Source organism: Mytilinidion resinicola (genome assembly GCF_010093595.1).
Source record: "Mytilinidion resinicola strain CBS 304.34 unplaced genomic scaffold BDZ99scaffold_3, whole genome shotgun sequence".
Lineage (NCBI taxonomy): Eukaryota > Fungi > Ascomycota > Dothideomycetes > Mytilinidiales > Mytilinidiaceae > Mytilinidion > Mytilinidion resinicola.
This window is the reverse complement of record NW_022985439.1, coordinates 1,959,137-1,969,400: the sequence shown is the minus strand read 5'-3', so window position 1 is coordinate 1,969,400 and position 10,264 is coordinate 1,959,137. Positions and strand designations below refer to the sequence as shown.

Here is a 10,264-nt window from a genome sequence, read left to right as displayed (position 1 = left end):
CCGCTGAACAGCTCGAGCGGCTGGTCCTTTCTTGAACTTGAGCTTCACAATCAGCGATGGCTTGTCCATTGACGCCTCTGCTCGGAGGTGAAGAAGTAAACAAGACAGAAGATCAAGGTGGGCGGAGGAGAAAGCGTCGTGGTGTTGTTTATTTGAGAACTGCGGGACTAACCCGTTTGGGTCATCAAAGCTTGGCAGAGGCTGCCTGAGGTGGAGCTCGCGGAAACGTGGGAGGCAATGCACAGCGAGAATACTAGTCCGCACGCCGTGTTGATCCTCTCGAGGGTGCGTGCCGAGATCTAAGCAGTATGTTAGCAATTTGTTTTAACCACTCTCTTCAATCTCAGGAGGCAGCCTGACTCCTGAGCGGATGTTTTTTTACCACCAAAAAAAAGACATGATACAGACGTCGGATTTCTAAGACACAGTGCCTCACCATTGCTCAGTGTGCGACCTACTACCACCTCTTGTGATGCTTCAGTTAGATCGATATGATGCGGGCGCGACGTTTCTCCTCCAAACCGTCTACAACTGTCTTAGGTACCCCGGAGCGTTTACCGATCGATCGAAAAAGCTTCAATTCCATCTTCTTGAGAGCGCAGAGTCGCTCAGGATAGTGACAAGAAAATTTACACAGACCTATGAAGACCCATTCTTCCTCTTTGGACGGTGACCAGGACAAAACTGTGCAGACTCGTACGTACTCATTCTGTACAATCATACAATATATTACAAGAATCGATACTGTACAGCTATACTTACATGGGAAACAGTGGCGAGCTCCCTACTCCGGTCGCTGCATCCGCCTTCGCTTTCTCCCTCTCCTTGAACTCCTCCCATCCCGGACAAGTCAGACCTTGGGCTTCGAAATCGTCGTCCTCTAGAATATGGCACATCCTGATGTTCCATTTCCCTACTCGCACCACCAGCAAGTTCCCGTCAAGAATATACTTTTGTGGCTTGTCCGTCTCGAAGTGCTTCATCGCGCTCCAATTCAGTGAGTTACCAATGCTATCGCCGTCGGGCTGACCAGCTACATAAGCGCCTTGGGCGCTTACTAGGCGATGACCTTCGCTGCGGGAGGAGACTAGGCCGGCAGAGTACAAGATCTGGGGGAACGCGGACCCCATTACTAATGACTTAGGTAGAGAGGTGTATTTCTGAGGTGCATTTTGAGCGTTTACTTGCGGGGCAAACTTATTGAGTGACATTGACATGTCTTCCTGAGGGCTAGGAGATGCTTTCCCGGGATTCCGAGGAGCATTCCGGAGAGCATCCAAGTTCAGGGTTTTAGACCCTCCGGCAAATAAGGCTTTGTGCTCTTTTTCCGCTTTCTCTGCTGCCGGCACCCCATGGACAAGTGAGACAAACTCCTTGGCAACTAGGTGCTGAGCGTGTCGTTGCTCAGGTTGTGTCATGTGGTGTGTCATGACCAACTTGATCTGTGGGAGAGGAATGAATGTGAACAGCTTGAGGTAACGCTCAATGTCGTCATCGGAGGATTTCACGAAGAACTAAACTTTCACATCAGTTCTGAATTTGAGAACTTGCAAAGTTTTCTCACATACCCCATATAGATCAAAGGAGCTGAGCATCTCTGGGTCTAGCCAAATAGCATTGCCTGCACTTTTCCCAAACTTTTCCCCTGAAGATGTGGTGAGGAGGGGCGTCGTGAATCCAAATGGTGCCATCAGTGGTCCATCAAGGCCTTCTCGAAGGTGAGGAGCATGGTATGTCTTTCGCATGTAGTTGATGGCGTCCATACCGGCACATATATTTCCATACTGATCCGATCCGCCGATTTGCAATTGTATTCCGTTCGCTTGATACATGTGCCACCAGTCCCATGATTGTAAGAGAGGGTAGCAGAATTCGGCGAAAGACATACCGTCTCCCTTCTCCAGCCTTGTCTTGACGCTAATCTGCGGTTAATGAGGCCCTTGAAAAGGTACTGGAGAGAACGTACGTGTCTTTTGCCAGCATGGTCCCGAGTCTTAGCCCTGGGCCTAGATCTCTAAGCACCTCGGTGATACCGAGCTTATTTAACCACGCGTTGTTATTCAGCAGTGCTCTTTTCCATGCCCACTCTTTTTGGTAACCAAATCTCCCCGCGAGGGCGTCCACATTGCTCCAGAGCTTCTTGAGTTGCACATGCATGGCGATCATGTTCATTTTCTGGCTGTCCGCTTTTTGAGCATCACGAGCGCTCAATCTACCTGATGGGTCTCCGACTTTCGCCGTTGCTCCTCCTAACTACCTATTGTCAACTTCCTGTCTCCAATATCAAGATGATTATGCTGACCAGTGTAGTGCAACCAAAGCCATGTAGATACATCCAGAATAGGGCCATGAGTGGAAGAAGGTGTCCGACATGCAGTGAGGGTGCCGTAGGGTCTACACCGACGTATGCGCCTATTCGTTTGTTCGTCATGAGATTGTCCAGCTCGTCTCGCCCCCTGGGAGAGGTATGAGTTGGGTAAGACAATGCTCGCAAGGAGACAACCTACCCAGCAATATCTTTGATAAATCCACGTTCCTCGAGGACTGCCAGCGTGCTCTGTTTCTCGCCTGCCCCGATCAATTTGCTCTGCTCTTTCCAGGCGATCTCTGCTTCGGCGGTCTTGCGGAGCCATCCATCACTGATGGCTCGCCTTGCTTGCCTGGCTATGGCACCATATCGAATGCAGTCTTTGCAGATGTATGCCTGCGGTCGAGCTAAGTGCTTGAAAAAGGATGCAGCGGCCATTGGCAGAACAGTCCCATCACCCTTCAAGAAAAGTCGCGTTGGGATTTCCGCGATTTCATGGCCCGGCCCGACTGCTTTTCCGCTTCCCGTGCCTAGACTAGATTGGACGTAGCGTTGGACAGGGGCGCCACTACCTCTGCCTTACACCGACAACGCATCGCTCAACGACTGCTTCCGTCTGAACTTACTGAAATACCAGACTGCTCTTTGACCCTTACACAGCCGGAGGTACCCCATTCGTCTCACCACCTCCAGTGCAGAGGGAGAGTAGGTATATGTTGACTATCCACTGACGTCAATTGATCGATTCCCTCTCACTCTTCTCTCTTGGCCATTCATCATGTACGCTAAGATAATATGCAACCCTCCGCTAGGGAAGGCAACCGTCGTTGGTCAGGCTCGAGATGTAAGTTCTGTTCCTAAACTTCACTGATCTATGGTGGCCGCATTAACCTCGCTCAGGTCCAATTTACCGTTGCGATTGAGAGTTCTGCGGAGAAGAGATGGAATGTAGCATTGTGGACCAACTGTAATGACCCAACCAAGTGGGAAAGTGTTCCTTTCGATCCAATTGAGCGGCCTACATCTACGGTACGATGATTCAATTCTTAAGTAGTCGAAGGAGACCTCGTAGGCTGATTGAGTCCAAAGCTAGTACTTGGTCAAAACGGCACCAATGTAAAGCACCAATGGTTTACTACTGCGCTGAAGAACAATCCTGGACGCATAGCCCCTGTTTCTTTCACAATCACCTTCCGAGCCGGTGAAGACGAGGCGTGGAAATGGGCTAATGATCAGTTCTCAACCTCGGATGGCCAGCTGCTCTATCAATCTCTACGACTACAAGCTCATGACCTATCCGACTACATAGCAGACTTGCCTCCGTACCTTCAAATTGATGAAGAACAAAGCGAGACTCCAGAGACGCTCTTGTGGTCCGTCACTAGCCCCGTTAGCGCGGCATCTGGTAGAGCTTCCGGATTCTCTATTAACAAGCTTGGCCGGCCTACAGACTTCTTGAGATGGTTCTCCTTGGTGCGACTATGGAGTCCATGGCTAGCACCTCGACAAGGGCAAACCAGCTTCAATCCTGATAAGGAAGCTGTATTAGCATCTTTTCTTCGTCAGGATGGCTCACATTTGGTCATACTCGCGGTCAGTGGTGTTGATGACGTCTTGACTACACTCCATCACGACGGAAACGGGGGAATAGTCATGAATTCACGCAATGACAGCGAAAGCCAAGGCGTTGCCCGACTCGTTGTTGCAGTTGCTCAGTCTTTCGAGGTTGCCAATGCGGCCGTCATGTATTACGCTCGGAAGTTGGTGATGAAGTACGCACTAGCCTCGGGTGAGGCTTCGAAAGAAGAAAAGGCTAAGGGGGATGACGAGATCAAACCGGAGTGGCTAGAAAATTGGTATGATGGACTTACGTACTGCACATGGAACGGAATCGGGCAAAATCTCACCGAGGATAAAATATTCACAGCTCTAGATTCGCTCAAGAAGAATGAGATCAACATCACAAATCTCATCATTGATGATAACTGGCAGTCACTGGACACAGAAGGTGGCGACCAATTCAAAAATGCCTGGATGGAGTTTGAAGCCAACAAGGGAGGGTTCCCCAGAGGTCTCCAAAGGACAGTGGCCGACATTCGCTCCAAAAACGAAAATATCAAGCACATTGCCGTCTGGCATGCAATACTCGGATATTGGGGCGGCATCTCTCCACAGTAGGTTTCTCAGTCAAATCGTTCTTTACTACAATTAACCTTCCGTAGTGGCAAGATTGCGAAAGAGTACAAAACTGTCACTGTACAGAAGAAGGGTGGCGTTTCTGGAGGCAAGATGCTCGCTGTAGCCGAAGAGGATGTACCGCGGTTCTATCAAGACTTCTATAGCTTCCTTAGCTCTACGGGAGTTGACTCGGTCAAGACGGATGCTCAGTTTTTCCTGGACGAGCTTGACGATGCCACCGACAGGAGGGCCTTGATCCGTACATATCAAGACGCGTGGTCCATAAACATCCTGCGTTATTTCTCCGCTAAAGCTATTTCCTGCATGTCGCAGACGCCACAAATTCTCTTCCACTCTCAGATGCCGTTCAACAAGCCCCAGATCATGGTCCGCAACTCGGACGACTTTTTCCCAGAAGTCCCTGCCTCACACCCCTGGCACATCTTTTGCAACGCGCACAACTCTCTCTTCACCCAGCATCTAAATGTTCTGCCGGATTGGGACATGTTCCAAACATCACATCCTTGGGCCTCGTTCCACGCCGCAGCACGCTGCGTCTCCGGAGGACCAATCTACATCACAGACGTTCCCGGGAAGCACGACGTCGACCTCATCCATCAAATGACGGCGAAAACCCCACGCGGCAACACTGTCATCCTGCGCACTCACACCGTCGGAAAGAGCATCGAAGCATACAGCAGCTACGATGAGCCCGCATTGCTCAAGATCGGGACATACGTCGGCATGGCCCACACCGGAACCGGCATCCTCGGCGTCTTCAACGTCTCGCAGCGCAGCATTTCCGAACTGCTCCGACTCGATCAATTCCCAGGGACTGAGGAAGGCAGCTATATCATCCGCAGCCACACTACTTCCCAAGTCAGCAGCCAGATCCTCAATGGAGATGATCCTTGCGCCTTGCTCAACCTCCCAGTCCAGGGATGGGAGATCCTCTCTGCCTTCCCTGTTCATGACTTCGAGCTGCAGCGCAACCAACCCGCAGACGGCCCATCATCCATCAGCGTCGCCAACCTAGGTTTGATAGGCAAGATGACAGGCGCTGCTGCTATCGTGAATACTGATATCCATATTGATCGGACATCCGGGAGGCTGAAGGTCTGGACGTCGTTGAAGGCGTTGGGTACTTATGGTGAGTTCTTTCCTTCCATCCTAAAGTCTATCGTTCAAATCACGCTCACACAAAGATAGGCCTGTACATCTCCGATCTCCCGAAACGCTCTCTGGAGAACGACTTCATGGCCCTCCTCTTCGGCAAACCCATCCCGCTCGACTGCGTCAAAATCAACGCCGTCTGTCCTAATATCCTTGAAATCGATGTTGTCAAGGCGTGGAAGGAGACGGACTCCGAGGCCGGCTGGAGCAACGAGGTTGCGGTCGAGATCGTGATCCGGTAAACTGGTTCACGAAAAACGTGGACCGAGTTCTAGCTCATCCATCTATCAAAAGTAGTGTTCGAATGCTTGATTAAAAGGCGTAAGGCTGGTATATCTAAAACGACATGTTACGAGAATGAATAGTTACCCTTCCTGCTTGGTCGATGCTTATGATGTAAGTGCTTCTGAAAAAGCTCCCGCTGAGAAAATACCTCGCGATTGCAACGCCGAAATATGCCGAGTGACCCCTTGACTTTACATATTCATACAGTCAAATCCCCCCTAACGCCAACGCTGGAATAACACTGACCCAAGAGATACAAATGGAAAAGGGCAAAGCGCCTCAAAAGGCCCAATCAATACCCACCAAGAAATCATAGCCAAAGGAACCACCTCACCCCCCTAACAACCCCAACACCGACCCCTTTCACCAGCCTCACCACAACCACAATCAGCCACAGCGCCCACATAACCCCCAACAACACCCACTCCACTAGCATCCACCCCACGCGCCTCACCCACCTCATCCGCCGCCTCCGCATCCGCATCATAGCATCCACCCGATCGCTAACCCCCTTGACAAGCAGCGGCGCCTGCCCGGCCACCTCGCCCGTAATCGCCAGCGCCTCGTCCCCGCTCGCGTGCACGCGCGGGAACAGCTCCTCTTCCACCTTCGCCTTGAGCGCCGCCACGCGCGCGACGAGCGCCTTGCACGTCTCGTTGCGGAAGTGCTCGGCAGCCTCATGGACGCGCTGCGTCGACACTTCGAGCGAGCGGACGAGGATGCGCGCCGCGAGGACGTGCTCCTCCTTCTTGCTGACGGGGATGAGCTTGGCGCCGGCCGTCTGGGCGGCGCGGGTGAGGAAGCTCGGGGGCGGGGAGCGCGGCGTGTGGGCGCGGCGGGCGATTTCGCGGGCTTTGATGCCGGAGCAGAGCAGGAGGGCGCGCACGCGGGCGATGTCGGCCGTGGTGACGGCGGATTCGGACGAGGCGGGGAGGCGCGAGGGCGAGTTGCTGTCGGTGATGCTCCAGTGGCGTTTGTTGGCGAGGCTGGGGCGGGAGGAGCTGCGCTGGCGGCTGGGGGAGGGGGAAGGGTTTGGTTTCGCTAGGGCGGTAAAGGGGAGGCCGCCGCGGCCGACTTGGCCGGGACGATCGAGGATGGCGTTTAGTCGTGCGCGGGTTCTGCTTGGCGAGCGCGGGCGTGAGTGTGCAGGGGAGGAGTGTATGGAGCTCAGATCCATTGGAGGGGGCGCAAGGCGAGAGAAGCGGGAAGAGCGAGAGTTAGTGCGCTGCAGAGCTTGATGGTAGATGTGGTGATCAGGTATTTGGGAGTCTGTTGCGTCTCCTTGGTCGGAATCGTCCTGTTCAGGTAGTGTGGCAGATCGAAAAGTTGGAAGTTCCAAGTGGTACCCGCTCTTCCCCCCCGTGAGACTGTTAGCAGTGCCAGACGTTGTAGTTCGGGGCACAGGTTTTGGCCGTAAATGTTGGGATGATAGTTCAGGTCCTTCTTCTGTTTCTGAGTCTTCGAGGGAACTGCCACTTGACGATGACGAGTCTGAGTCTTCAGTGGGCGGGTCCTTTTTGAAGATGAAGTCGCCAACTCTAGACCCTTCATATCGTACCAATTCCCCGATTCGGCCACCTTTGAAGAAACGAGTGACAGCCGAAGAGGGTTCCTTTCCTTCCTTGGGTTCTTTGCCATCCTTCCTGCTTTTCTTCTCCGGGCTTATCGCCAGACTTCCAACACTGTCATTCTTTTTGTGTGTAAGGAGATTCTTGACGGCAGTAGGTGCTGATATCTTAGCGGTCCCAGAGCTATTTGCCTCAACACTTTCGCCACTCGGTTGTCGGGAACTTCTCTTGTGTTCGTCTGTAGCAGAATCAGGATCCAAAGTCTGAGCTTTGATGCTTCCATCAGAACGGAATAAGTCGAATTTCGACTTCTTTGGTTTGCGCGAGGGAGATGGTCGCCGACTAGGAGGAGGTGATAAATCAAGACCAATACTGGGTAAGAATTTCCTGAGTACGGGTGTGTTGGGCTCCGTTGTATCGAGATCTTCAAACGAGGAACGGGTTTCTGGACCCGTATCTGGGGTTATGATAACTTCAGTAGGTCGTTTCTTGGCAGGCGGTATCTCGTCGTCAGGTTTAGCGATACTTGCTTGCTTTTCTAATGTCTTTCCGCTAGCACCAGCGTCTAATCCAACCATATCATTTGCTATGATGGGATGGCCTTCGCCCCATTTATCGGGAGATCCCACGCTTGGGGAAGAAGCTATCCCAGCCTCCTGTGCTTCTTTGTCTAGCATCTCCTTCATATGACGTTCCAACGGCCCTATATTCATGTCACTCGATGTGACCAGCTTTGGTTTTCCGGCCTTCCGGCCGCTGGACCCATTTTCGGATTCGGACGTGTCTGAAGAGGTTCTCGAATCTGTCCTGGTTCTGCGCCATCCGTGTTTTTTGGGACGTCCGGGGCTACTATCTCCACGAAGACTGGCAATGAGCATGCGGCGCTTCCTACCACGGTCGCTCAGCCCATCACTTTCATCCCCGGTATGAGGTTCGGATGACGTTCCAGTAATGATAGGCTCAATCCAGCTTTTCCTCCTCTTGTCAGGGTATTCTTTGCTGGAACGAGGCCGCAAGTAATCGATCTGCTTCTTCGGGACAAAGATTCTGTTTCCCCAGCGATCCTCTATGACGCTCTTATTATCATTTTGCTCAAGCCAATATGCATCGGCAAGAAGTTCGGCAGGAGAGAAGACCCATCCCATGCGAGGCCTAGCTGGCTTACTAGGCGCAGGATCTTTGTCCGCATGGTCTTCGTGGTACTTCGGTAGTAATACAACGTCTTGTTGGCGATAATCAGGGCTTTCAGACTTTTTCTCTACTTCATCTATCCAACTCTTGACCCTGTCCACATCTTCGAACTCCTCTGAGTGATGGCCGAGCGTCTTGCGTTCTCGAGCTCGCGTGCGACGGTTGCGGATGTATTGTAAGGGATTGTAGGGTCTGCCGAGAGGATATTTACTATTTGCATTTGACGGCACACGGGATAAGTCGACCTGCATGGTTCCGGGTACGTTGTTCGAGGATATTATGTAGTTCCCCGGAGCAGAAGCGTCTGGTTTCAACCGAGGAAGGCATTCCAGCAAGCGAAGATACTCCATCGACAGCTCTATGTATGCTTTCGCTTTGTCTCTCCGTTCTATGGTGATTGGCGAAAACGTCAACCCCTGTAAAGCCGGACCCGGTCCTGAGAGAACCCTCGAACTTGAAGTTGAGAGATGTCGGGAGACGGATGAAGGTTCCCTGCCCGTACTTGGAGAGATGTTCCTTGAGATGCGTCTCTGCTGCTGGAGATGCTGCCGAAGGCTTCCTCCTGCGCCGTGTCTCTGGAAGTTCGCTGATGGAGGCTGTCCAGCCGACGTGAGCCTGCGGGAGGGAGGCGAACTCGGCACAACAAGCTGCCCAGCACCGAGGTTCCTCTTCCGACTCTCGCTAAGATTCAGAGCCATGTTGACAATCTGATGGGGATCTATCGCTGCTCTAGGCGGCGGCGCATAGTCTTCTTCCGCTGCTTGTGTATCTTCCGCCTGTACTCCTCCTCGACTCTTCCTCGTTTTGGCAACACGCAAATTCCCATTTTCTGTATCATGATTCCTTTCTCTTAAGCCGCCATTGCCCTCCACTTGACTCGTGATATCGAGCTCTCGCGACAGAGGCGAGCTACCAGAAGATCGAGCCTTCTCCCGTCGCACCCGCCCAACTCTGCTAGCATCTTGAGGCGGCCGCAATGTATGTCTGTCCCCATCATTCGTGTCATCTTGTCGGCCAGGCGACAATGCTCGCGATCCAGATGCTGAGGGGAAAGCGGAATCCAGGAGAAACCCACCAGACCTCCGCATCCTATGCCGGCGGTGCGCGAAGTCCTGCTCTTCTACACGCTCCTGCTCCAGAGAACTGTTCGATTTACTCGGAGACGCCGCGGAATGGTCCCCAGGTGACGCGTGGCTGCGGGGCCGTACGGACGACTCCCGGCGGGGGGTCGAACTGCCGTCGCCATTGTCGGCATGGGCGCCCGAGTATCTTGAATTTAGAGTGTAGGACGACGTGGCCGATGGGTCGGAGGAGATGGAGGATCGAGGCTCACTGGGTGGAGCAGGCGACGGGGACATGACGTGAACTGCCGCCTCGGGAGGTTCCAGGAGCAAGAGTATCGGCCAGGGGAGGTTGCATGGCCGCCTTATTGGGAAGACTTTGTCGGTCGCCGTCGGCTGTGTTAGAGGGGAGAGGTGAGAAGCAGCATCGAACAGGTGAATGTAGGGCGGAGGGGATTCTTTGGTAGAGCCGGGCCGAGACTTGAATGATGCTGGTGATG

General features: G+C 53.0%; 3 protein-coding genes across 3 annotated transcripts; 1 reads left to right on the top strand and 2 right to left on the bottom strand.

Annotated features, from left to right (window-relative positions):
- Window positions 1-459: 459 nt before the first annotated feature.
- Window positions 460-2,762, bottom strand: BDZ99DRAFT_409001 (tyrosyl-tRNA synthetase-like protein). The gene is made up of 5 exons (XM_033716532.1): window positions 2,508-2,762; window positions 2,303-2,456; window positions 1,967-2,253; window positions 1,569-1,917; window positions 460-1,514 (listed from the first exon to the last, which is right to left on the bottom strand). Exons 1-5 carry the CDS (start codon window positions 2,744-2,746, stop codon window positions 759-761), a joined length of 1,785 nt encoding a protein of 594 aa, XP_033582179.1. The 5' UTR covers window positions 2,747-2,762; the 3' UTR covers window positions 460-758.
- A 131-nt stretch (window positions 2,763-2,893) lies between these two features.
- On the top strand, window positions 2,894-6,339 carry BDZ99DRAFT_495034 (glycoside hydrolase). The gene is made up of 5 exons (XM_033723346.1): window positions 2,894-3,152; window positions 3,209-3,337; window positions 3,398-4,482; window positions 4,531-5,636; window positions 5,696-6,339. Exons 1-5 carry the CDS (start codon window positions 3,087-3,089, stop codon window positions 5,899-5,901), a joined length of 2,592 nt encoding a protein of 863 aa, XP_033582178.1. The 5' UTR covers window positions 2,894-3,086; the 3' UTR covers window positions 5,902-6,339.
- Window positions 5,950-10,062, bottom strand: BDZ99DRAFT_408996 (uncharacterized protein; the record flags this gene model as incomplete). Its single annotated transcript, XM_033716531.1, has 1 exon — window positions 5,950-10,062. A coding segment is annotated over one exon (3,808 nt), but the record flags the coding sequence as incomplete, so codon positions are not given.
- Between the last annotated feature and the right edge of the window lie 202 nt (window positions 10,063-10,264).

What these genes read in the sequence shown, in the direction of transcription:
- BDZ99DRAFT_409001 (XM_033716532.1), bottom strand. Translation starts at nt 2,746, where the DNA reads ATGGCCGCTGCATCCTTTTTCAAGCACTTAGCTCGACCGCAGGCATAC. An exon ending in TTTATCAAAGATATTGCTGG is followed by an intron (nt 2,457 to 2,507) that starts GTAGGTTGTCTC and finishes TACCTCTCCCAG; the next exon opens with GGGGCGAGACGAGCTGGACA. An exon ending in ACCATGCTGGCAAAAGACAC is followed by an intron (nt 1,918 to 1,966) that starts GTACGTTCTCTC and finishes ACCGCAGATTAG; the next exon opens with CGTCAAGACAAGGCTGGAGA.
- BDZ99DRAFT_495034 (XM_033723346.1), top strand. Translation starts at nt 3,087, where the DNA reads ATGTACGCTAAGATAATATGCAACCCTCCGCTAGGGAAGGCAACCGTC. An exon ending in TCGTTGGTCAGGCTCGAGAT is followed by an intron (nt 3,153 to 3,208) that starts GTAAGTTCTGTT and finishes AACCTCGCTCAG; the next exon opens with GTCCAATTTACCGTTGCGAT. An exon ending in GAAGGCGTTGGGTACTTATG is followed by an intron (nt 5,637 to 5,695) that starts GTGAGTTCTTTC and finishes ACACAAAGATAG; the next exon opens with GCCTGTACATCTCCGATCTC.